Source organism: Leptodactylus fuscus, chromosome 11 (assembly GCF_031893055.1).
Source record: "Leptodactylus fuscus isolate aLepFus1 chromosome 11, aLepFus1.hap2, whole genome shotgun sequence".
Taxonomy (NCBI): Eukaryota; Metazoa; Chordata; class Amphibia; order Anura; family Leptodactylidae; genus Leptodactylus; species Leptodactylus fuscus.
In genome coordinates, this window is record NC_134275.1 from 1,300,865 (window position 1) to 1,326,888 (window position 26,024).

General features: G+C 41.0%; 1 protein-coding gene across 3 annotated transcripts in view; it reads left to right on the plus strand.

The window, feature by feature from the left end:
* The window catches only part of GRIA3 (glutamate ionotropic receptor AMPA type subunit 3), a 214,625-nt gene that overhangs the window by 69,202 nt on the left and 119,399 nt on the right, over positions 1-26,024 (plus strand). For all 3 annotated transcript variants that reach the window (XR_012711860.1, XM_075260620.1, XM_075260622.1), the window contains exon 3: positions 14,884-15,123. Coding sequence is in view for 2 of the 3 variants with exons in the window: in XM_075260620.1 (XP_075116721.1) it covers positions 14,884-15,123 (240 nt within the window). In the remaining variant the exon portion in view is untranslated. The remainder of the gene's footprint in view (positions 1-14,883; positions 15,124-26,024) is intronic.

Consider the following 26,024-nt stretch of genomic DNA (forward strand, 5'->3'; position numbering starts at 1 on the left):
AAATCCCTAGCTATACATAGGAAATGTCGGCACAGATTAGGAGTAACCAGTAAGTTCCCTCTGTCACAGTCATGACATTCACCTTTAGCATTAGTTCATCTGAAGCCTTGGCAGCAGGTTGACATCTGTAGGACACTCTTAGCGTGTTATGCACGGGACCTTGTTCTCTCCATCCCTTTAACTTATATTAAAGGCTATATTTAAGAAAGTTTCACGGTAGCGCCCCATGAGATCTTTCATTTACAAATGGCAGAAAAAGACCTTTTTATAGAGGAGGAAGAGGCTGCTTTAAAATGAGAGCCGTTTCATGAAACATTACCCTGTTCTTGGAGCTTCTCATTTATTCCCTGAAATGAGGCAGATGATGTTCCCTTGGTACATTACTACGTACCCGCAGATGTTCTGGGATTGATCTGCAGAGAAGACACACACCACTGCACTGGTATTAAAGCAGTATTTTATATTAATGTATCTGCTATCGACAGATTGGAAAAGGCTCCTATTTCCAGCTCATTTGGATAAAACTTTGTTTTTATTGATTAAAAGAAAAATCATAGCAGATGTATGAAATGGCTTGTGCGGGACGGTTTTCTACAGAATCAGCCATATTAAAGCAGGGCTCCTGGAACCTACGTGTTGTCTTGTCTGGGTCTGTTAATGCAAATGAATAGGTGCACCCTTACTACTGCCATAGGAATTAAGAGGTAAAGTAACCGCCTGGCGCTGCTGATGAAATGTCCTTGATTAATTGATGGGCAGCATTAATTCCTTCTCTGAGATCATTGCTGATGGCTTTCCTCATGGGCATTGTGTTAACACATACCTGAATGCTCTAGACCTATAACCTGGTAAAACTTCTGCTGATTATAATCTTCTCTAAGATCATTGCTGATGGCTTTCCTCATGGGCATTGTGTTAACACATACCTGAATGCTCTAGACCTATAACCTGGTAAAACTTCTGCTGATTATAATCTTCTCTAAGATCATTGCTGATGGCTTTCCTCATGGGCATTGTGTTAACACATACCTGAATGCTCTAGACCTATAACCTGGCAAAACTTTTGCAGATTATAATCAGCAGAAGTTTTGACAGTTTACTGGTCTAGAGCATTCAGATATGTGTTAACACAATTCCAATGAGGAAAACCATCAGCAAGGATCTTAGAGAAGAAATTGTTGTTGGCCATCAATCTGGAAAGGTTTCAAAACAATTATTCTACAGTGAGAAAAAATATTCATAGATGGAAAACATTCAAGGCAGTTTATAATCTTGAAAAAAGAGAACATATCAGAAAATTCTCTCCAAGGTCAGACCGTGCAAAGCTCAAAGAAATTGCAAAAAAAAAACAACCAAAGAGCTATATCCAGATTCCACAGGCCTTGGTTGGCATGTTACATGTTCTAGGTCGTAGCAGTACAGATAGAAAATAAGTGAATGAGTATGGCGTATTAGGAAGAGTTCCCAGGAGAAAACCTCTCCTTAAAGAAAAAAAATGGCTGAAAAGCTTAAATTTTCCAAGTTGCTTCAAAATAATATCCTTTGTACAGACAAGACCAAAATGTAGATATTGGTCCATAATGCACAGGATGACATTTTGTGTGCGCAGCATGCTAGCACCAACACCTCGTACTGTCGATCATTGGGGGAGGAGATGATTTGGGCTCAGCAGACACAGACTTGACGCTTTGCAGATACTGAATCAACCATGAACTGTTTACCGAAGTATTCCACTGTGAGACAATCTATCCAATAGATAAAGTTTGGTCAGAACTGGGTCATACAGCAGAACAATGATTCAAAGCAAACCAAAAATCTACAATAGACTGAAAAAGAAAAGAGGTGTTGTAATGTCCCGGCTAAAGTCCTGACCTCAACACAATGGGCCTGTGGTGGCCGGCCCGAAAGAGAGCTGTCAATAGACAAATGCCACAATTATCAATGAACTGAAGAAACAATGTAAAAAGAGAGTCGGCCAGAATGTGATAGTCAAAGAGAAAGCCACGACTTACAAGTTGTTTCTGCTTATAGTTCTACAAGCTATCGGTTCATGGGCTGTAGTTTCTTTTTCACACGTGATTTTTCAATGTTGTCGTCATATTCTAAGGACCTGATGTTTTTTATTATAAACTGATAAGTAAAACCATAGAATTAGAAGAGGGTGTGCTTTATTATTCTCATGATTGTATCCACCACCCTGAGCTTCCTGAATTAAAGATGTGTCCCATGCTGTGGCCCTAAAGGCAGTATCTGATACAAGTCAGAGCGACTATATACAGGCGGTATTAAAGGCTCTAATAAAGGCTGCTGACACCCCCGGAGGGTCCGATGTTTTCTTCAAGTACTTGTATCTATTACATATTTAGAGGGCAGATACACTGTCTGCCAATAAGTATTTGTACATCCCTGTAAATGAAGATATCTGCGGTCGTGATGTACATTGCACCTTCTGCCGTTACATAGGAAACAGCATTGGTATTAGTCACATGTAAGATGCCACGAAGTGCAGAGTTCTCCAATTTCGAGAAAGGGGTAATTATGGGGCACCACAGAAATGGTTGATCCTTAAGGGACATAGCAAGTGAACTGAATTAATCAAAATCGATATTGGCCTATGTGATTACGAAGTGGAAGGTGAACGGTGATTGTCGGAATGTGCCCCGAGTCAGCAGACCCCCGAAACTGGGAGATAGAGAGCGACGAGAAACCGCGCCCAACCGATGGCTCTCATACACCAGGAGTGTCACCAGGCATCCGGGAGGATTGTGTCGCTCAATAACATCCGTATTTTTTATTCTACCACAAGTGCCCAAATACTTATTGGTAGACAGTGTAACTGTACCCGAACTATGTTATGTGTTGTACCTTGTCACAAAAACAAAGGTTTGAAGAAAAATACAGCCAAAAATATAACTTTTGGTGAAGTTTGCTGCATACCATTTTATACTTGGTGTCACATCCTCTTCAAAATAATAAGATAAGATAAGATAATCCTTTAATAGTCCCATCATGGGGAAATTCAGTGTGTTACAGCAACATGGATAATACAGTAATATATTACAGAAAGGACACACACAAGCTTATAGCAGATAGAAAAGATACCAGGAGTCAGAGCAACTAAGAAGAAAAGAGAGACTCAGGATCATTTAGTTCTGTGTGCGGAGTGTCTCCGCTTAGCCTGATGTTATACAGCCTGACCGCGGTTGGGAGGAAGGATCTCCGATAGCTCCTTCTCACAAGAAAATTACAGGACATACATCATCTTGTAAAATAACTATTCCATCATATATGGCTTCTTCAGACATCTGCAGACACCATCAATGTATATATATGCTGCAGAATGTGGCCATGAGAAGAAGCATTGGACAATTTACATAATGTTATTATTAGTCTCCTCTTCACTAAATAGAGTAAATTGAGTACAGAAGACATTTTATAGAGATGCGATCATAGCGGTAACGCTATATGGAGAGAGGACAAAATAGTAACCAGTTACCTATAGTCATAGATGAGTACAGGAAGGCGCGGAGAGCCGTAGATTATAGGAACAGCCGTAGATTATAGGAACAGCCGTAGATTATAGGAACAGCCGTAGATTATAGGAACAGCCGTAGATTATAGGAACAGCCGTAGATTATAGGAACAGCCGTAGATTATAGGAACAGCCGTAGATTATAGGAACAGCCGTAGATTATAGGAACATTGACACTTTAATGTATATGAATGTGGGGCTCAGATCATTGCGCCTTTTCACAGGTCACTGACTGGAGCCTATGTAATTATGGGATTCCACAATACCCCGTCTCCAACTTCTGTGATTTATTATTTTATGATAATAGGATGGCGGTGGAGACTTTACATGCGAATCTTCAATTTCTATATACATGCACTTAATGGACCTTAAAATTACACATAGATAGCGTACTTAATAAAATTAAATCTGTCATGTAGGATGGCAAAAAAATCACAGGAGCAAAAAGATCATTTAAAAAAAAAAAAAAAAAGATCTAGTGACAACAACAAAAGGCCTTCATTCTATCTCCATCCTGACGTCTCTGGGTTGCGACTAGGGCTGAGTGATCAGGATTGGAAAAGATCAGATTCTGATCGGCGATCGAGTAAGTTTCACGATCACAATCAGAATTCCGATCCCGATCTTTTCCAGATGGATCAAGGTCAGAGGTTATCTCAAGATCGGCTCAACCCTATTCAAGTACATATCATTAATAGGGTTCAGCGATCGAGATCGGGAAAGATCGGATCCCAATCAATGATCAAGCAAATTTCACGATTGCGATCGGGATTGGCTGGAAAATGATTGATAATTGGATTTTAAAACGATCCTGAAATCTCAAGATCGGCTCAACCCTAGTTGTGACACCACAGCCCATTCCTTACAACCATCCGGTTTACCGTGCATCACCTCTCCTCCACGCAGTCATTGAGAACATGTAAGGGACAGGCGCAGTTATCCCGAGGGTGTCATGTGTATTTGGGAGTATGGCTAAAGCAGTTTGATGTCCACTCAGGTTAGAAAAAATTGGGCTCATTCGATCAGATCAGAACAGACCGTGTACTAAACAATATGTTGTGTTATGTGGGAAACATATCGAAGGGGTTCTCTTCAAATACTCTATGAGTCAGATGTAATCTGTGCACTTCTAGTAACAATATTGGGATGTCTTCCAGGATATTCCACCATTGTTCAGATTTAATATTTAAGAAATGTTCTTTGTGGAATCTTGAAAGTAACTGCCTATAGTAGTCCTATAGTGCCTATAGTTATCCCACCCCTAGTGTTATCATCTACCACCAGGCTCCACAGTCATAGACAAAGTAACTGCCCTAGCTCGTATTTTGGTTCATCTGCAAATAGTGATTTACAAAAAAAAACAATGTAACAAATCAGACTCGTTCTATAAGGGTTAAATGTAATGTACAAGAGAAGACAAATAAACATTGTATGAAATATTAAAAGAGTCTGACACATGGGGTTAAATGGTTTTATCCAGCGTGTATGGTCACAATATTTGACTTTAATTGGAAATTCATATGGGGATCAACATTTCCTGACATCTTACGGCACCGTGGTCTTTAATGCCGTCCAGGCCCAGGGGCCCTATATAACCATCTGACATGCTTTGTGCATTACATTGCCTTCTGTGAGTAACATTCTGACTGCGCCATATGTAACCTTTTCCCGTTCAGCCGTTCAGATCATGTCAGACTTTATAATTAGTGTTTGGTCTCCTTCAAAGTCGCCGTCCTACAAAATTCTGTATAGTTCAATGTATAGAGAAGTCGGTGTGATAATATTACATATACGGGGACATGCCATTGTCTCTATCTGCCTATCACTTTTCTCGGATTACTATAGATTGATAAAACATATGTAACCTTTTGCATGACTTGTCAGTGTCAGTTGCTGTGTATACATTGGGAGTAGCGCTATATCTATCCATTATATGACTTGTATTTAGCAGTTTTAGCCTCTGTGGATTCTATGTATAATTCTCAGTTTTTCCTGAGTTGACAAAGACAAGCTGCTATGATGACTCCGATAAGATAAGATAAGATAATCCTTTAATAGTCCCACAATGGGGAAATTTCAGTGATACAGTTTCATAGATGGTACAGTAGTATATAACAAGAGAGAAACGCATACAAGCTCATGACAGATAGAGAAATCCTAGGAATCATAGCAACTAAAAAGAAAGAAACACAGACACACTGCAGGATCATTTAGTTCTCTGTGTGAAGTGATGTTAATAATACAGCCTGACCGTGGTTGGAGGACATGAGGAGGGGTCACAGCATGTAGATATAACAGGCAGAGGTGGGGGACATATGCAGCTATCATGATAACATGTGGCAGTTCTTTGGTAGGTGGTGAGATCTCCTGCTCACAGCTGATAGTTCGGTTTCTTGCACCTGCGCTACTGTTCCTTAACCACAAAAAATGCCCCATATGTCCTTCATCACAAGCCCTCCTCCTCCTTTCTTCTTACCACTGTTTTCTACTGCCCAAGACGTCTGAAGCCATCCAGGTAGACATTGTGCTTCTCTCTTGCCAAGCTTCATAAACTCATGGGGTAGGTGGGTGATGGTTCCCAGGCTGTAACAGAGTCCCACATGTCCACAGTAATATAGAGAAATACCAGTCAGCTGTAGCATCTCCACACATCAGCAATAGATGCCAAAAATCATCTCCTCAAAAGAAGAAGTCCACACATCCATGCAGGTTTCTCCTCCATGCCGCATGGTGACCATGCTGTCCTTAGCTCCTGGGGGGATGGTAACAGGCACATGTGCACACAGGAAAAACTCCAGCCAATCAGGTCTAGAGTCTTGTCCATGCTTAACAATAGAAACAAAAGGAAAAATATACTCCACAGGGTCTTCCATCGGATTTATAGTTGCTAATTCATAGTGCTAGTTTGCTTGGTTACATATTCTTGAAGATACAGACAAAAAGAGTGAAAAGGAAAGATAAGGTCGCTCTCAGCTTGGAGCTCTGTATCGAGGCAGCCACTCATGCGGCGCCATCTTGGAAAAAAACCACAGCACACATAAAAAGAAGAGATCCTGCTCCTCTAACTCTATCTTGTACACATAGAGAAAGACAGCATTGGCATATGGGGCATGATACAACATAAAATGTGTTCTGTTTTATGATAAGATTTCACACTGCAGCAAGTTATAAGTGTGAAGTTAAACTTCTGTACTAAACCGTATCAGTGTCACTAAAGCTCTTGAGATCAGAAAGAAAACCTACCTCCCCTTCCCATAGATTTCTATAGCAGTGACAGTCCATCTTGGCAGACCAAGACAGATTCAGCAGAGATTTCAGAATGGATATGTGTTTGGGAATAGGTGGAGATTACTGATCTCCATTAGACTAGTGTTGGTTAAGGACAACTATCTGGTGTGCATAGGTGGGGGGGGGGATTTACAAAGCTTCCCTAATGGCAAAAAAACTGGCCAATTTATATTCCACTGTGGATGATCCTTTAGACACCTCCGGAAGTGACATGCAGCAGAGTCACATATGTATATGAATGGGGATGGGGACTATTCAGTGCTCAAGTACATGGTTAGTTTTAGTATTTAGTATTTGTCACCTAAACCATCTATTGATCCCCCATTACTGTGTCCATTCATTTTAAATAAATTACGGTCTCATTTTTTGGAGAAAAAAAACAAGATAAATGGCAACAAGACACCTCTGGAATAATTTATGGCCAATTTTACACTAAAATGACTCTTAAATTGCAGAATACAAAACAAATCGGCTTCACATTTAAGAGAATACTCCTTAGAAAACAGATACATTGTCTTACACTAAGTGCAGAGAATGAGGAGGTTGAACATAATGGCCAGCCAATAAGGGGTTAAAGTGGATAAAGATGCGGCAGTGTCTTCAAATGTGAACTCAAGTCAAAGCTCATTTCTACAAGGTTAGGCAGTTTGTTATTCTGAGTCGAGCACATTCTCGCTTTATTCCTCCTGCTCGAGGCAGAGATTACAACATAAGCAGTAAATAGCTATAATATGCAGTCTCTGCCTTTGATATACACTTAGATTATTTCGCAAAAAAAAAAACAATAAAAAAATTCAGAAACAATAATGGAAATAGAAGTATAATAGAAGAGCTTGCACAGCGGCAAGCCACAATGACTGCAGGAAAAGCAATTGAGACAATGTGGCAAAAACAGGAGAAATGGAAGAGATAAGTGAATCAATAGATTAATGGCGGATGCCCCACTGAGAGTTACAACATCAATTTTCCTTGCTTAGCGTGCCCATAACTACTTATCAAGGACGCCACCAAAGCGGAAGCTGATTTAAATTTACAATTGCTTTAATTGTGACAATATATCTTAAAGATGGGAAATATTAATTATGTTTACATCATTTATTCATTACATGTCAATGGCAGCGTTTACCAGGGAACGTAAGTAGAGGTTATCCTCCATGTCTGTCTCATGCTAGGCAGTAAGTCTACAGCTCGACATAAAGAACGGAACGCTGTGAAAACAAGAAGGAGAAATATAGACTGCATACAAGTCAGTGCAACGAGAGAAATGCAAACTATGCGAGATCTAGGGATAGGTCTATCTCCTATCTATCTATCTATCTATCTATCTATCTATCTATCTATCTATCTATCTATCTCCTATCTATCTATCTCCTATCTATCTCCTATCTATCTATCTATCTATCTATCTATCTATCTTCTATCTATCTATCTATCTATCTATCTATCTATCTATCTATCTATCTCCTATCTATCTATCTCCTATCTATCTATCTATCTATCTATCTATCTATCTCCTATCTATCTATCTATCTATCTATCTATCTATCTCCTATCTATCTATCTATCTATCTATCTATCTATCTATCTCCTATCTATCTATCTCCTATCTATCTATCTCCTATCTATCTATCTGTCTCCTATCTATCTATCTATCTATCTATCTATCTATCTCCTATCTATCTATCTATCTATCTATCTATCTATCTATCTCCTATCTATCTATCTATCTATCTCCTATCTATCTATCTATCTATCTATCTATCTCTCTATCTATCTATCTCCTATCTATCTCCTATCTATCTATCTATCTATCTATCTATCTATCTATCTATCTATATATCTATCTATCTATCTCCTATCTATCTATCTATCTATCTATCTATCTATCTATCTCCTATCTATCTATCTATCTATCTATCTTCTATCTATCTATCTATCTATCTATCTATCTATCTATCTCCTATCTATCTATCTATCTAAAATGTTTCATCCGCACGTTATTTATGTAAGTATTTATTGTACCTCGACACCTCCCGCAGCTCATTTACGCAATACCCCCTTCCCCCCCCCCCCCCTCCCAGGAATTTTCAGAAGTGTTTCGGAAGAAACTAAGAAGAATCACAGCCCTGCCCATCGGTTCTTCTTATTTTGTGCATCCATCATCATATTTCACTGTCCCACCGGCTGCAAACATCTAGTCAGCGTGTGACAGGACACCGGGAGGAGTCGCCTTCATCGTTCCATTACAACGCCAATTATTTCCTCGGTTATTTGTTGGTGACTTTGTATCAGGGATCATTAGGGTGATGATAGTCATATACAATGCAGGATACAAAGGTCTTCCACTTCCAATGCTTTTCCGAGCAATTAAAGCCCATGTTATTAATGCTAATTTCGCCTTTCCGCACATCTCTAATACAGATCATCGTGTGTTATTGTTTTCTGCCATCTTTCATTTATCAGATCTGAACCCTCACAAAGCCCAGGAAGTCGCAGCGGCTTATTTACACGAGTGACATTTTTACCGGACCCGCCAATGCCCGCCATGGAATATTAATAGAGTTGGGAACCAAATGAGAGCAAAGATAATGAGTTCTTTTATCTCCATCTTAAAGGGAAAAAAAACAACAACAACAACAACAAAAGTTTATTTGCCCTTTAAATGGTAAAATACAATGCACTTGGCGCCCGGTGGTGTGCTCGGAGTATATAACAAGTCATTCATTAGGATTAATGGAAAAGGTTTAGATAGTGTTTGTTATTGGGATTTGGCCGCCTCGCCCCGGATGTTACTGCCATTCCTACAATCTATGGCTGATATCTGCAGTAATTACTGATAACTTTTAAGCCAACATGTTTCTAATCAGGACGGCGTCCAATACAATTATTCTCAAATTGTGCTGATTTTGCATTTTATCTTATCAGTTATGAGTCACTAACATCTTACTCTGCACATCTCTAATCCGATAGTCTGCTGGCGTTCAAGCTAAACAAGAAATTCAATACCAGCCATGAAGTCAGCTTTGTTTTGTTTGATTTTTTTCTATTTTATTAGACTTTGTGTTTTATATGAACCTTCTAAGGTTACATCGGCTTTGGGCATCCATGCGGCTGAGAGTCGGTCAGCAATCCAGGACAAAAGATTCTTGCAAGCTGGACACTATTGGCAGCAATGTCATGGAAAAAATCACGGAGCAGAAGAACAGTCAGGACCAATGCAGATGGGAACACACCCTAGCTGATATGCTAAATGTGCACTTGTACAATACGAGATGGGTTGTTCTGCTTTTGGCTTTGGGAATATTTAAACTTACAATATACCAGGGAGTTTCTTTTTGATATTTTGTTCTTTCAGGAGATAAACCGTTACCGGAGACTTGTTTCCTTCAAACCTAAGGAATAAGCAACCTCCGATGGCAGCATAAATACATTAGTTGGTCATATAGTAATGGATCGCTAGTCTTAGTGGCACAGGGAGAGTGGGAGGGGCTAGGGTTAGTGATACAGGCAGGGTGGGAGGTGCTAGGCTAGTGAGACAGGGAGGGTTTGTAATGGAGTGGGGGGACTGAGTGAGAGAGAACTAGTGTAGCAGCTACATAGGAAGCTGCACAGCAGGAAGCTAACACCGATATACAAAGTCAGAGGATGCTAGTAGCTGCCAGAGACACTCAGAAATCACTCCAAACACTGCTAAAGGTATATGGGTGTTCCTACTGACTCATCACTAGCACTAGCAGACCATTCTTAAAAAAAAAAAAAAAAAAATTCTAACTGGAAAATCCCTTTAATGTTGTTCAAACTTGCAAACTTAGTGTCTGACCATCTAATGTCTATTTGGGCTTCCTAATTCATTCCAATTGTTTCCTGCTTGTTCTCTATTATTACGTATTGGAGCTGCTCACAAGCTAAGTGCCATTTTCCCCTACTAAGCATGAGCGGTGAGGTCATCACCACTGCCCCTATTGGGCGGGGACTTCCCTTTAAATAGTGTGAGCCGACGCCCGCCAGCTGCTCACACTTTGTCTAAAATTTCCTCAAAATTCACGGAGTGAATGACAGTAGTCAGGGCTAGGCTCCAGTATACAGGCAGGTTGTCAGACTAGGCCTCTGTGTGGGGTTTTTCTGCTTCAATCTGGGTGCTGTTAGTTAGGACCTGTAAGCCCTGAACTGTCAGCTCTACACCAGGACTAGGAGCGGTAGACGCCATTCCAGCTTGTGGAGCTGCAGCAGGCATGGTCTCTGAGATAGCCTATGTGTACTGTCTGACTTCATGTATGGCTCCAAGCTGTGTGCAGGAGAATGTTCTAAAACTTCCGTGGTGGTCCCTAGCTGTCGCAGGGGTGTGTGTGTTTGCTGGCCTGGGGTGAGTGTTAACCCTTGGCAGCCGTGTGTGTTTCACTTGTACTGGTGCACCTGGCGAGTGAGCTAACTGGCAGGATTTTAGTTGCACCTTGTTCACATGGAGTGTCGCACAGTACACACTGTTCACATTTAGTTCATGCTGCAGTGTCTTTGCAGTAGTTCACATTGAGTTCAGACATACAGCCACCCACCATTGGGCCTGTGGACCTCGCTGCAGTGTTCTACAGCTAAGAAGTTCTGTAGCTTAAATTTTTTTTTATATATATATATATATATATATATATATATATACACAGAACCGTAACACTTGTATGGCGATTTCCTCTCCCCATTCAGAACATAGGTACATGCTACATATTTATGGGAAGGAACATGAAGGGATATCTGTCCATCTAGCAAGTACCGTCACATAACTATCTTACCAGTCTCAGGTATACGGTCGGCTTTAGCCTCTGTGTTCAGCAGACATTAATCCTCTTCAATAGATATTAACAAGAACTACCAGGAAAGTTGAGGTTTCAGGTTAATGAGAAGTAAATCCACCAGACCAAACCGTGTTCTGGCGGTAATTAGCGTATCTCATGTCTACGCACAGCTCATGTGTCAATACCGTCACAAGATAATTGGTCGGAATCTTTTAGGTAAATACGGTTTATACATAAATAGCAACCTGGGCGACTTCTTAGGTGAAAAGTATCATCGCGTCAATATTTCAGGGCTTTGACCTCTCATATGTCCGTCTATTAGAAAAAAAACAAAAACTCCACGCATGGGGCCAGTAGATTAAACATGAAGGTGGACAGCGCAATGTGAACTCATTGGATGGCCATAGAAGTGGAAACCATCCACCTTCCCATGTTTAATATAGCCTGTAATTATGATAGGGTTACTGATAATAAATATTGCTTGGGTCTTGTTATTCCTGCCATAAAATACATTAGTCATGATAACAAATTTATACTGAGACAGAACTACCAGTCCCATGTTCTGGTCTGATTATCCGTGAGTGATGACCATCTTTGGAGAAATCCCAAGGCAAACCCTGGTCGAGGAGAAGTGATTCATTTGTGTTTGTGTGTCCTGTATACGTTTCTGCGGGTTTGTATGCCTCCTGCAAGCCGATCTGATAGCTATCAGTCTCAGTTTCAAGGTTTTCACAGCAGTATACGCCTCAAGCCTTTGGTAACTATTGTTCCATATACTTTTGGAATTTTCCTAAGAAATAACTGCTGTCCGAGCAATATAAGAAATGATCCTGAGGGACGATCGCTCATATCCCGTCCAATGTTTTATGCTATTACTTTAACCACAAAGGCTCTTCTAGAACTAATGTAATAAGATACACAAACTCCAAGATGTTTAGGCTCACGCTATATCTCTTTGTATTATGTGATACACTGTGGCTAATATCAATAACTTTATTACTTCTAATAATAACAATAATTAAAGGGGTTCAAAAATATTCAGCAGTTGATCAAAGCAAAGTTGGCGTTCCTGCTTCATGACCATGTGACATCTCCTTCATCGGTGACATGGCCTGGTTACAGTTTAGTCCCTCCAATTTCAGAAAGACCAACCAATAACGTTATATGCATGGGGAACTCCAAACGTTCTCTGACCGATGATATCAGAAATGAGAAGAACTGGTAATGTTCAATTCTAGTGGCCAGTTCTTTCATCAGGAGCAGGCATGTCCATGGGAGAGTTGTTGGCCGAATAGGCGTTCATCTAACAGCTATTGGAAGTGTGTGAACAAGAGTCTATTTAATCATTTATTTAATTATAGGGAATCACACTTAGGACTTTTTGATGAGACAATGTAACTTCTAATGACTTAGAAAGTATTGACTGACCTTGAGACCAATGAGGGATGTTTTGTTCTCTAACATCTCCCAGTCTTTACACATGTATGTGTGCTGTTGTTAGGATTGGGTCCTGCAGGTTGCTATCATAGCGCACAGCGCCACCTGCGGGTCTGTCTAACCATCCAGCTTTCACCCTACTGAGCATGCTCAGACTTATTGGGGCTGCTCACAAGCTAAGTGCCATTTTCCCCCAACTGAGCATGAGTGGTGAGGTCATGGCCACCGCCCCTATTGGGTGGGGACTTCCCTTTAAATAGTGTGAGCCGACGCCCTCCGGGTGCTCACACGTTGTCTAAACTTTCCTCAAAGTCCATGGAGTGAATGACAGTAGTCAGGGATAGGCTCCAGTATTCAGGCAGGTTGTCAGACTAGGCCTCTGTGTGGGGTTTCTCTGCTTCAATCTGGGTGCTGTTAGTTAGGACCTGTAAGCCCTGAATGGTCAGCTCTACACCAGGACTAGGAGCAGTAGACGTCGTTCCAGCTTGTAGATCTGCAGCAGGCATGGTCTCTGAGATAGCCTGTGTTATTGTCTGACTTCATGTATGGCTCCTAGCTGTGTGCGGGAGCATGGGTGTGTGATGTCTCCAAGCTGTGAGCAGGAGAATGTTCTAAACTTCCGTAGTGGCCCCTAGCTGTCGCAGGGGTAAGTGTGTATGTTTGCTGGCCTGGGGTGAGTGTTAACCCTTGGCAGCCGTGTGTGTTTCACTTGTACTGGTGCACCTGGCCAGTGAGCTAAACTGGCAGGATTTTAGTTGCACCTCGTTCACATGGAGTGTCGCACAGTACACACTGTTCACATTAAGTTCAGGCTGCAGTGTCTTTGCAGTAGTTCACATTGAGTTCAGACATACAGCCGCCCACCATTGGGCCTGTGGACCTCACTGCAGTGTCTTGCAGCTAAGAGGTTCTGTAGTTTAAAAAATGTGTGTGTATATATATATATATATATATATATATATATATATACACAGAACCGTAACAGCTGTATATATAATTACTGGCCATGAGCCTAAAAGAAGGCCCTTTTACATACAGTAGCCCTATTACTTTTCCAGATTCAGAGCCAATTATTCTTAGAAACGTTCCTTTCCAATAATTGGCCCAATTAAATGTCCTCTCGATAGGCCGACCATCAAGCAAATGCTGGAGTATCACCTTGTAAATCAGTGTCTACGTCACCAAGATATCACTGTTAGTCAATGTGCAAATAATCATTGAGAGAAAAGAGGGCGTTATCATTGCTCCAAAGATGTATGTGGTCATGCCCTCGTTGCTCCAAAGATGTATGTGGTCATGCCCTCGTTGCTCCAAAGATGTATGTGGTCATGCCCTCGTTGCTCCAAAGATGTATGTGGTCATGCCCTCGTTGCTCCAAAGATGTATGTGTTCATGCCCTCGTTGCTCCAAAGATGTATGTGTTCATGCCCTCGTTGCTCCAAAGATGTATGTGGTCATGCCCTCGTTGCTCCAAAGATGTATGTGGTCATGCCCTCGTTGCGCCAAAGATGTATGCGGTCATGCCCTCGTTGCTCCAAAGATGTATGCGGTCATGCCCTCGTTGCTCCAAAGCAAATTTGCTTATTGACAAAATGGCAATATGTCTCCATAGGTGACATACATGATATTCTTCCAGGATTTTGTCCAATTCAACAACTGTAAATCTCTTACGTAATCTAAAAGAATGAGATGGAAGCGGTGATAGCGCAGTGAATGGCGTGACATCAGGACTTACTGCTGGAATGATATCAATTCATTGTCCCCTGAATAATGTGCTGATTCTTTTGTGTTGTCTACGAGTTTCGTTGAATGCTTTATTGACCATGTTTTATTTCTCAGTTTGTTCACAGTTTTCCCGCGGCGTCTATGCCATCTTTGGCTTCTATGATCAGATGTCTATGAACACGCTTACATCATTCTGCGGGGCCCTTCACACGTCATTCATCACGCCAAGCTTTCCTACAGACGCAGATGTACAGTTTGTAATCCAAATGCGACCGGCACTTAAAGGAGCCATTCTAACGCTTCTCAACGATTACGACTGGCAAAGATTTGTTTACCTATATGATACGGAAAGAGGTAAGGAAAACCTTCAAATATCGAGAACTGAGATGTATGTCTTAAAGGGAATGTCGGGTGATTTCTGATACGATAGAGGGAGGGAAGTTGAACGATGTCACATATAGGTTTATATGGTTTGGTGAAGGAGTAGATCCTACCAGGACTCTGAGGATAGACTGTCCTGCTGACCCACCCACATACATACAATGATTGACAGATTTATGTGTACACACACTGAATCACATGGAGTGAGCCGTCAATCACTGTGTGAGAGCGATAAGCAGGACTCTTTCTGTCTTGCTAAGAGTCCTGTTGAGATTTATTCAGTTGTTCAGTGAAAAATGGTGTTTACAGTACTTCTCTCTCCGTATGATTTGTGCGGACACTGAGCGGAAACCACACAGACCCCATTACAGTCTATGGGATCCATGTGGTTTCTTAGCTAACCACTTTTTAATGCATATAGGTTTCCATTCTGGGGGTCCCCAAGCAGACTGGGGGTCCCAAACGCAGATGTGAGCCAGGCCTTAGATTCACCCCCTAGAATCTTATGCAGCTTCTGTCCGAACCATAAACCCTGAAAATACTGAAATTTCTGTGAATTCTCTCTACAATATGTAACACAAAAAGCTGCAAAATCATTTTTATTGCACCTGAAATTGACAGTGAACTTCTTGTGCAGCATTCACGTCATTATCCGAGATTTTTACCCAGAGCTCGTCTAAAGGACAAAAGTCACTGGCGATGTCAGAAATTCTAGAGAAACATTAAAAGTAATTTTGGGGTCTAGTTCTCTTGAGTCCAGCTGGGGCCGTGACTTGCTTACTCTTCAATGGCTTTGTGAACTGGAATGAATCACAAACCTTTATTTTGGCTCTTTTGCTGATGGGCCAATGTCTGACAGATGCCAATCCACATCTGGCTTGGGGAGTTGCTGATTCATATTAAGGAGTATGGAAACTAAAGGCTTATGGTTATTAGGAAAAAATATTCAAAAACAGAGAGAGAATGGCCCTAAAAGCCAACCCCACACAGCTGTCTACAAATGGATGTGGAATATGCAAAAAAGGACTTCTCTGGTAAAAAAAAAAAAGAGGAATTTGCTCTAGCGCCACCTTTTGAAAAACAACTCCCTATAAATAAATGAATGATTTTTCATAACGCTTAATTGTATAATCTAGGAACATTAGCTGAAGCAGAATAATTCCTGCAAAAGGTAGAGGGTCCCATTCACGGACACTTGTTTTGAGGTTATTGACTCTTATGAGTACAGGGCGGGGTAATGGCTGATGGTGTGAGACTTGGGTAAGAAAGGCTACTATGTATCATTAGAGAACAGCTATACACAGTCTTATTAGAACTTACTAAGAATTCTAAGTAATAAATATGCAAAGCAGACCGTCTTGGTGGAACACAGGATCTTACTATTAGTACCACCTTTTGGCAGGTATCTCCCTATAGATGAATGCATGGGCTTTCATAATCTGGGAATAATAGCCATGATCTAATACGTCCCTGTATCACCTCCCCCAACGAGTCACAAATGGGTCTTTGATTTGGCAAATACCCCTGCTCTTTAATGGGATTGTCCCAAGAAAACACGTCATAAGTGTCTGATCAACGGGAGTCAAGTCATTGGATCATGAGAACATGGGCGTTTCAAGGGGATGAATAGAACCCGTGCGTTAGTAAAATGGGGGACCCTGTTCATGCAATTTCTGAGGGTCCCAGTGGTTGCACCAATCAGATATGTATAGCTTTTTCTGTACATAGATAATAAGTTGTAGTCTTGACACAATCCTTTTAAAGTGTCAGGAATTGATCAATATTCTCAAGACACTCAGAGTTCCGTGATCTACATGAGATGTTACCTGTAGATTTTCTGGGTCGAGCAGCATCATAGATGGATCTTTTATATCTCTGTTGGTTGCACATAATTGAGCATTTAGTCTATTTACCAGTCCAATATTATTCTACCATTTTCTATCTTTTCTTTTGGCGTTTGGCTTTTAAAGATGGCTGTGAAAGATAACAAACGCGAATAAGTGATGTATTGGATGCTAATAATGCCATTTATTTCCGAGGTGCCTGCTTACATAGAAACTCTCAATCCTCCGTTTCACCATTTGTATGCTGAGCTCTGTTTTGTCTTCCGCCTTGTAGGATATAATTTACATAAACATCATGCCGCAATCAAACTTGTGACACAAAATGTTTGTTTTCTTCGAGAAAGAATGGACGCATAATGAATGCAGTCACATTAAGTGGTTCCCATTGAATCAACAGCGATTTCTTCTTGACTTGGTTTCTTTGCATTTTTCGGCAATGTGTAAAGCAGTGAACGTACCTTGATAGAGTCAACTTAGATGATCCATGTCTGCAAGTGGTAGGAGAGAGAGCATCAATTGTAATTAGCCTTTGTGGGAGATCCAACGTCAATGCATTCACAGCGTATAATCCAGTATTCAGAGAGAAATAAATCTTTCCTGTAATCGGAGATAGGACTAGAAGGCGGAACATGCTGCTTTTTACACTCCAAGGTTTGAAGTGAATTCATTCATATAATGTATCTGATCATCTTGGTCTATCGTGTCCTACATTATCTCCTATATAATTGTATACTTGTTGTATCCACTTATTCGCAATATTGTCAAGTAGGTTTCAATTATTTCACCAAAGGTCTAGAACGTGAACAATTTTACCAATTTAATATTTCCATACTAGCGACTGTGATTTCAATTTTATAGTGTCATCGACCCTGACATGTTCAACTATAGACAGGCAATTTACAACCGCCTATAGTCTGCAGTCTATTTATAGGCGGCTATACATACAAGGAGACTGACACTTGTCAGAGAAGTCTATTCTGTAACTGACGTCCTTCTCTGGTTTATAAAGGGTTATTTCTATCTCACACGTTTATAGCATATCAATGTGGATTTCAGCTCCAAAATATTGCTCTCCAATCACCCCATCCCAATGGGACGTGGCAACCAGCAACATTAGGGAAAGGACAAGGTGGTGGTGTATATGGATGGCCAATGTCATGATGCTTGCAGGGACGTAACTTGAGGGGGTACAGAGGGTGCAGTTGCATCGGGGACCAGAAGCCTTAGGGGGCCCATATGCACTGGCATCAGTATTGAGATTGCAGCTTCCATCTGTCCCATAAGCCAAGGAGACCCCTAGATTACCCGACCACACTAAGGTGGATTAAACTCCTTGGCACCCGTAACCATACACTATCAAGAATTCACTGTAGGGATGAGGTAGGAGCCCCGGACAAAAAATAGCACCGGGGCCCACTAGACTTTAGTTATGCCACTGCCTATGAGGCTTATGATTGGAGCTCAAGGGCCACTGGCATCATTTAGGACAGTAGAAGAGGCTCAGAGGAGATAGGTACCTGCACTGGACACTGCAATGGCATCAAGGAGAGGCGAGTAACGCAATTTTCTTCTGTTTACTCACCTCCCTTGCTTACCGTGGGGTCTGCGTTCTGATCTCAGAGTATGATAATAGATCTGCTTCAGAAACACTGAATATTCACAATCTCACAAGGTTCGCCTAACACTCATTGCCCCCTCACAAGGTGATTTGGGATCCACATTGACAGTATTAGACATTTATATCATACCCTGTGAATAGGCATTTAGTGTCCACAATGGGAAGACCTCTGCTAATGGAGTGTATAATGGAGTGTCTATCTCATTATTGTGATGATAAGTTACATTTTACGGAACTTTTATAAAATACTCTGAAAATAGTGACTCCTACTTTATGTTATAGTGAATGTCAATTACAGATCCATAGCAAAAATGCTTAAATAAAAAACATTCTAGTAGTCACATGAAATAATACCCACAACCTCCAAACCGTATAAATTATAAGCGTATTCTTCTGCTTTCCCCCAGGCATCCTCAAAGAGTAGTTCAGATTCTCTGCACCATCTTGATTGTGGAGTCTGCAGGTAGCAGCTGTGGGAACTGCATGTCCCATGGCGTCCTGCTCAGACATCACATAGGAAGATCAGATCCCAAACTATACAAGCCATAGTTGTATAAATTATTATGAGCAGAATTCTGGAAAGTGACATATGCAAGTCTATGGCTTAGGAAAAGGCGTATGAATGGTTGCAGGCCATGCCTGTGCCGTAGCATGCATGTTAAAGCGGTGTGCAAAACCAGCCAACTGAAGGACAGAAAATGTTGGATATAGCGATCTATCTCTACAGGGAATAGTAAGCAACCGGGAGGAGAATGAAATAGGTATCAGCTTGAAAATATAGCTAAAATGCTAAAAAACAGGAGCTCTAAGATAGCAAAATATTGTTAGCATGCGCCCAATCTCCTGCCGCTCTGATCTTACTGTTGTCTAGGTCTCCAGCGCTTTACACGTCCTGGTGTCCAGCACACAATGCTTGGACATGGCCACTGGATGAGATGGGTCAATGCTCTAGTCCGTGGTCTCTACATACTTCCGGCATACTAAAAGATTAGCATCACTGTACAGATCCTAGGCTGCAGAAGATGCATTTTGACACCCCCCTATCTCGTCACGGGGGTGCCCAGTGGGATATGTATGATGTTCGAACCCCTTGAATGCTGAGGTCACGTTTAACCGTGGCATCCAAGGGGTTAAAACCCACGATCATAGCTGTGCTCCAACCGGGGGTTATGGAGTAGAGTGTTAGCTGTGAGTTCCATAGAGATGCCAATAGATATGCCTATGAGCTCCCATGACCAGTCTATTATCCGAGAGGTAATCTGAATATCTCTAAAACAATTCTAAGTACCATCATAAATGCGCGCGCTTTTCGTGTGTCTTTAACCCAGGTCCATATTTTACATGAACTCCGTATGACTTAAATCCTCCGGTCAGGATGGCTTTTAAGCAATTTCTTCATAAAGTTCCTAAAAGCCATAAAATGATGACTAAAGCTCAGAATCAGATCCCTAACAGTATATAGAGCGCTTAATGTAATGCAGTATATAGATTCTATTTTATAAACTTGGCAGTTCTTTAAGACGTTGCGCTTATTCAGAATGTCTGGTGCATATATTCATATTAACATTGTATTAATCCAAGCCTGACATGTAATGAATACAGTATGTATCTTCATGAGGCGAACAGGAGAGCCAAGGTTCACACCAGCCGTAAAGCTTGTCCAAGACAATAAAAGCTCAATGAGGGTCAAGTTCTGATCTAAGGGATTCAGGGCTGTGTGAATTCCCGTCTAGACTTAACAAGCTATGAATGAATAAAATAGATCCTGGACGGGGGACGACGGCCGACACAGGTTGTAATCCCAATATGCACAAAGGAAGACTTTATGTCTTTATACATATGCTAATAGGAAAATTCCATTTATTTAAGGAAACCTATTACTGGAGCTTTACTAGTGCGAATACTTCCATCCAAGATAAAACCATAACCTCAAGTATCAAAGGAATGGAAACTCTTCTGCTTCTTCCTATAGAGGCCGGACTCTTCTCAATCAGCTCCTAGGTCTGAAAAGTAGCACAAATCTACAGAAACCGTAGTCACCGACCATCTCGTATGATAGAGGATTGGTCTAGGAAGGAGCATGTGAGCTCACATAATTCTTAAAGGGATCCTATCATTCAGACTCATGTTTTTTTCTCACTAACACATCAGAATAGCCTTAAGAAAGGCTAATCTTCTCCTGTCTTTGGATGTCTTCTCCGCGCCACCGCTCGCTTGAAATCCCGGTTTTTGTCGGTATGCAAATGAGTTCTCTCTGAGCACTTACGCGAGCAGGTGCAGTATGCTCCTGTAGTTCTATGGGGTACAGAGTGTACTACGCCTGCTCGCAAAAGCGGCCACAAAAAAAATGGCCGCCCGCATCTGAAGTTGGCTCTGGCAGAGCTGACTTGCGCATGCGTTGAATTTTGATTCCCCCCACCCCCACCCCGGGCCAGAAGAAGACGAAAGAAGAAGCCATTGCTGAAGAAGATGGAGGTGGCGCTATAGAGTTCTCTCGCAGCATTTGGGACGACCCCAGGGCTGTTTGAGCACTGGGACCCGCCCCCAGTGCTGCGAGAGAACTCATTTGCATACCGACAAAAACTGGGATTTCAAGCGAATGGCAGCGCAGAGAAGACATTGAAAGATAGATTAGCCTTTTTTAAGGCTATTCCAACGTGTTAGTGAGAAAAAAATGAGTTTGAATGATAGGATCCCTTTAATGACAAGACTTTCCAAAAAGAATGAGCCAGAATTAGGGAGCAGAATCTCTTCTTTTCTCCATGTGAAGTCTGAGGGAGACTATATTGCCGCTGATCTCCACGCACTAGATTGCAGAAAACTATATATTAGAGATGGAATAGTTTTTACCCAAAGACATCTTTTGATGATATCCCGAGACATTCACAGGATATGTTTGGAAACCTGGTGGTCCAGTTTAGATATTGTATAATCTTTAATAAGAAGATTGTCTGTGATACAATGTATATGTATAATGACATTTCATACATAGCTACAGTATAAAATAGATGTTGCCCATTGACTAGTGACCATGTGTGAGGAAGTGAATTAAGGGGTCATGTTTAGATTTGTAGGGCAAGAAATGGAAGCAAGGATCCCCGCTCGCTGGTCATGCAGGGCAGGCAAAAGTCAGATGACTGTATCGGTGGAGTCAGCACTGTACTGTACCTTCTTCTGAATAAAAAGATGACTCCGATAGTCATCTGACTTTTGCCTGCCCTGCATGACCAGCGAGCGCGGATCCTTGCTTCCATTTCTTGTCCTGCTCAATCCCCGGGTCTTCGGTGTTTGCTGACATAACCGCTGCCACTCTCACTATTGCATTCCAGGGCGTTGTGACTCCATCACAGCCCCGTCAGGTGAGCGGCAATTTGCTCATTCTGCATTTTTTTCAAATTGTGTCCTTCTTCTAGTGTATACTACACGTAGTGCGCTCGCTGTCTCTCCTTCTTCTTTTTTGCATTATGGTTAGATTTGTAAGAAGTCTTCTACTCTTATATTGACCATATAAAGAAGATGACCTGCTGATTTAAAGGGATTTTATCATTAGAATCCCTTTTGTAACTAAGTACCCTTTGGAATAGCCTTAAGAAAGTCTATTCTTCTCTTACCTTTCTTTTTCTAATCTGTGCAGCCGTTCCTGAGAAATTTCTTATTTCTTCCATATGTAAATGAGTTTTCAGACAGCACAGGGGGTGTCCCCTGTTCTGTCAGAAAAACTCTCCAGCGACGCCTCCATCTTCTTCTCCTAACCACCTCTTCTTGTGGTCATCGACCGCATCTTCCGCCAAAAGCGTCAACTGCGTATTTCCTTTGGCCTCTGCAACGAACGCGCCCATTCGATCACAGGAAATTGGCCAATGGGCATACACAGATGGCGCTTTTGGCAGAAGATGTGGTCGATGACCCCAAGAAGAGGTGGTCAGGAGAAGAAGATATAGATGTCACTGGAGAGGGGGTTTTTCATATGTAGATTGTGAGCCCCACATAAGGATCACAATGTACTTTTTTTTCCTATCAGTAGGGGAGTACAAACTCCTTGCAGATGTTGTCCTTGGCAGAATTTGAACCCAGGACTCCAGCCCTGCAAGGCTGCAGTGCTAACCACTGAGCCACTGTGTTGCCCCATATTGGAGAGTTTTTGACAGGACAGAGGATGCCCCCTGCGCCGTCTGAAAACTCATTTACAAATTGAATAAATAAGAAATTTCTCAGGAACGGTGGCGTGGATCAGAAAAAAGGTAAGAGAAGAATGGCCTTTCTTAAGGCTAGCCTGACGTGTACTTAAAGAAGGGATTCTAATGATGGAATCCCTTCGAGGCAACACGGTAGCTCAGTGGTTAGCACTGCAGCCTTAGCCTGCGGGAGTCCTGGGTTCCAATCCCCCCAGGAACAACATCTGCAAGGAGTTTGTATGTTCTCCCTGTGTCTGTGTGGATTTCCTCCCATTCTACAAAGACATACTGATAGGAAAATATAATGTACATTGTGATCCATATATATATATATATATATATATATATATATATATATATATATATATATATATATCTGTATATGGGGCTCCCTTTAGGTTGTATTAGTCAGCCATCTGATGCATAAAGGGACTCCCTGTCTCTTTTGGGGCAGCAGATGTTGTAGGAAAGAAGAATTGGGCACTTAGATTTCAACATGTCTGTTTTGGTCAGCGTAGAGATAAGTGACCATCGGTGGCGTCTTCCAGAGACTTCTCCCATATCCAGAGAACAGGTTCATGCATGAGTCTAAGGAAAGGCAGGTTTGGAGAAATCACTGTCGACCGACACTATGTAATTATATAGAAGATTCTCAAAGACAATATATACGAGGGGTTTGATTTAGTTCTGATCTAATGTATAATTAATATTTCTCAACCAATATCAACCTTATAACATAAAGATGGACTTGGGCTCTATGGAATTATTGTTGAACATTATTTAGAATTTCTTCCATTTCCTAGCAGACAGTGAATGAATCCACGCAGTCTTTTCCCATCATTAGTTATCGCCATGACCTAGTTTCATCAAGCAGTTATGTTAATTCTCCAATCAGCGTCATAAAGAACATTTCTGCACCTGATAAATAGATTTCAGAAAACGAGATTTTGGCTGGGGAGTTTGGAAGTCCCTTGATAAATATTGAGCCGTGAACTTGGTGGTGTTTTTGTCTAGAACACAGACTGAGGGTTGGATCCTATTCATTGCTTCTATGTTCGGCGCTCGGATGACTCCCATTCTCAGGATACGGTTTTATGGAATAAAGGGGATGTCGGATTAACTAGGCAGCGCTAAATGTCTCCCTAATTGGGGCCACATAAATGTGTTCATTAATATTGTGTCAGTTGTAAGTGACAGGGTTATTGTTTTACACTCCGGGTTCTACAACATATGTTCATTTCTATTTTTACTACGTAGAAGACAATAAAGTTTCTCGCCTGCATTTGGATTCATATATTATTGTAACACCATCTGTAGTTTTCTTACATTGTTACTTGGATCTATTTCTTTGTCTGTGTTTTTGATCTTGTCATTATCATTTATACATAGATACTTAGTATTAGTTATTTTACTATTTTATTCACATTTATTAATGTAACATTATAATAACAATCCTTATACAAACAAGGTCAAAAGGGGATATTAATCACAAAGCAAAATGTCTAGTCCATCTATAGATTAGACCTGTAGGTGACTTATACAGCAACACTGAAATACTGTTTAGGAAATATTTGGGGTCCTAACATTGAATTCAGATACACAATTCATATACGTTTGATATTTACCCTAATGAGTCTGAAAAAGAGGCCATTATATTGATAGAGATTTCTATATGGTAGAGAATGAGAGAGATATACTGATCTCTGATATATAGGGTTATATGATAGAGGAGAGAAGCTGAGCTGTGTGATATATAGGGGTATAGGATAGAGGAGATCAGCTGAGCTGTGTGATATATAGGATAGAGGAGAGAAGCTGAGCTGTGTGATATATAGGGTTATATGATAGAGGAGAGAAGCTGAGCTGTGTGATATATAGGGGTATATGATAGAGGAGAGAAGCTGAGCTGTGTGATATATAGGGTTATGGGATAGAGGAGAGAAGCTGAGCTGTGTGATATATAGGGTTATATGATAGAGGAGAGAAGCTGAGCTGTGTGATATATAGGGGTATATGATAGAGGAGAGAAGCTGAGCTGTGTGATATATAGGGGTATATGATTGGAGAGAAGCTGAGGTCTGCTGTCTGTTGGAATCCAGTGTCCAATACAAAATAATATTGTCATTCTGTAACAATTGTCTCTAGCACATTGATATATATATATTTATTCATACCATACCTACTTCCATGGCTTTCTTATTAGTCATTTTCCTTTCCTCGGCTCTCCTGTACATTCCTACCCTTAGCCAGCTAGCAGCGCCTTCACAGCTTCTTCTGCTTTTACTGGATATCACCTGCTGTTCACTTTATCCCCTGTGGCCCCCATTAATACTAATATACAATGTATTACCTACTGGTTTTGTTTAGTTCCAATTTAATTAAGTTGATTAGTTTTTCCAAATGATTCTTATATACAATGTTGCATACATTTGACATATCGTTGTGTTCCATTCCCTGTGGAAGAAAACAGAAAAAAAAAACCTAGATTACCATCTGATTGTAAGGCAGATTGTTCAAATTTAGAGTTCTATTAACCCCTTCCCAACAAAGGAATTGTTTGATTTTTGTTTTTGACTCCCATTCAGTACCCCAAACGTTTTTGAGGGCTTAATGTTTGCAGGACAAATTATTCTGTACAATGTACAGGAAAGCTGAAAAAATTTCTGAATGGGGTGGAATTGGAGAAAAAGTCAGTTTGTACGACTTTCTTACTGGCTTCATTTTTACGGCGTTCATGGTGCAGCCAAAATGACCTGTCACCTGTATTCTATGTTTCGGTACGATTCCGGGGATGCCAACTCTATATAGTTTTCCTTACATTTTAACCCCTTAACAAACATTCTATGGAATATTGGGTCAGTGGTGTTATCTCTAGAGGTGCTAACTTCTATTGTAAACCCATCTGTCTTGTCTGAGATGTAAATGAGGTTACTGCTGTAAAGAAAACCCATAGAGAATCGTCAATAGGCGTGGTGGGTGAATTGAAAATTGCAAGATCTTGTGCATAACAGTAAATAGTAAATTTGTAGGTTTCTGCTCCTGGTTTCCTATAGACAGGACATATTGGTTAGATTGAGACACGTTATATGCGCATGTCTAGAACATTCACCTGCAATGTCTGACTTTACTATATTATTATTTATATCTGAAAAGAATTATTATCAGTGAAGAAAATCTGCAGCTTCCTTCAGTCCATATGCCATCTGCAGAATTCTGGGCTCGTGGCCAAAAAGCATA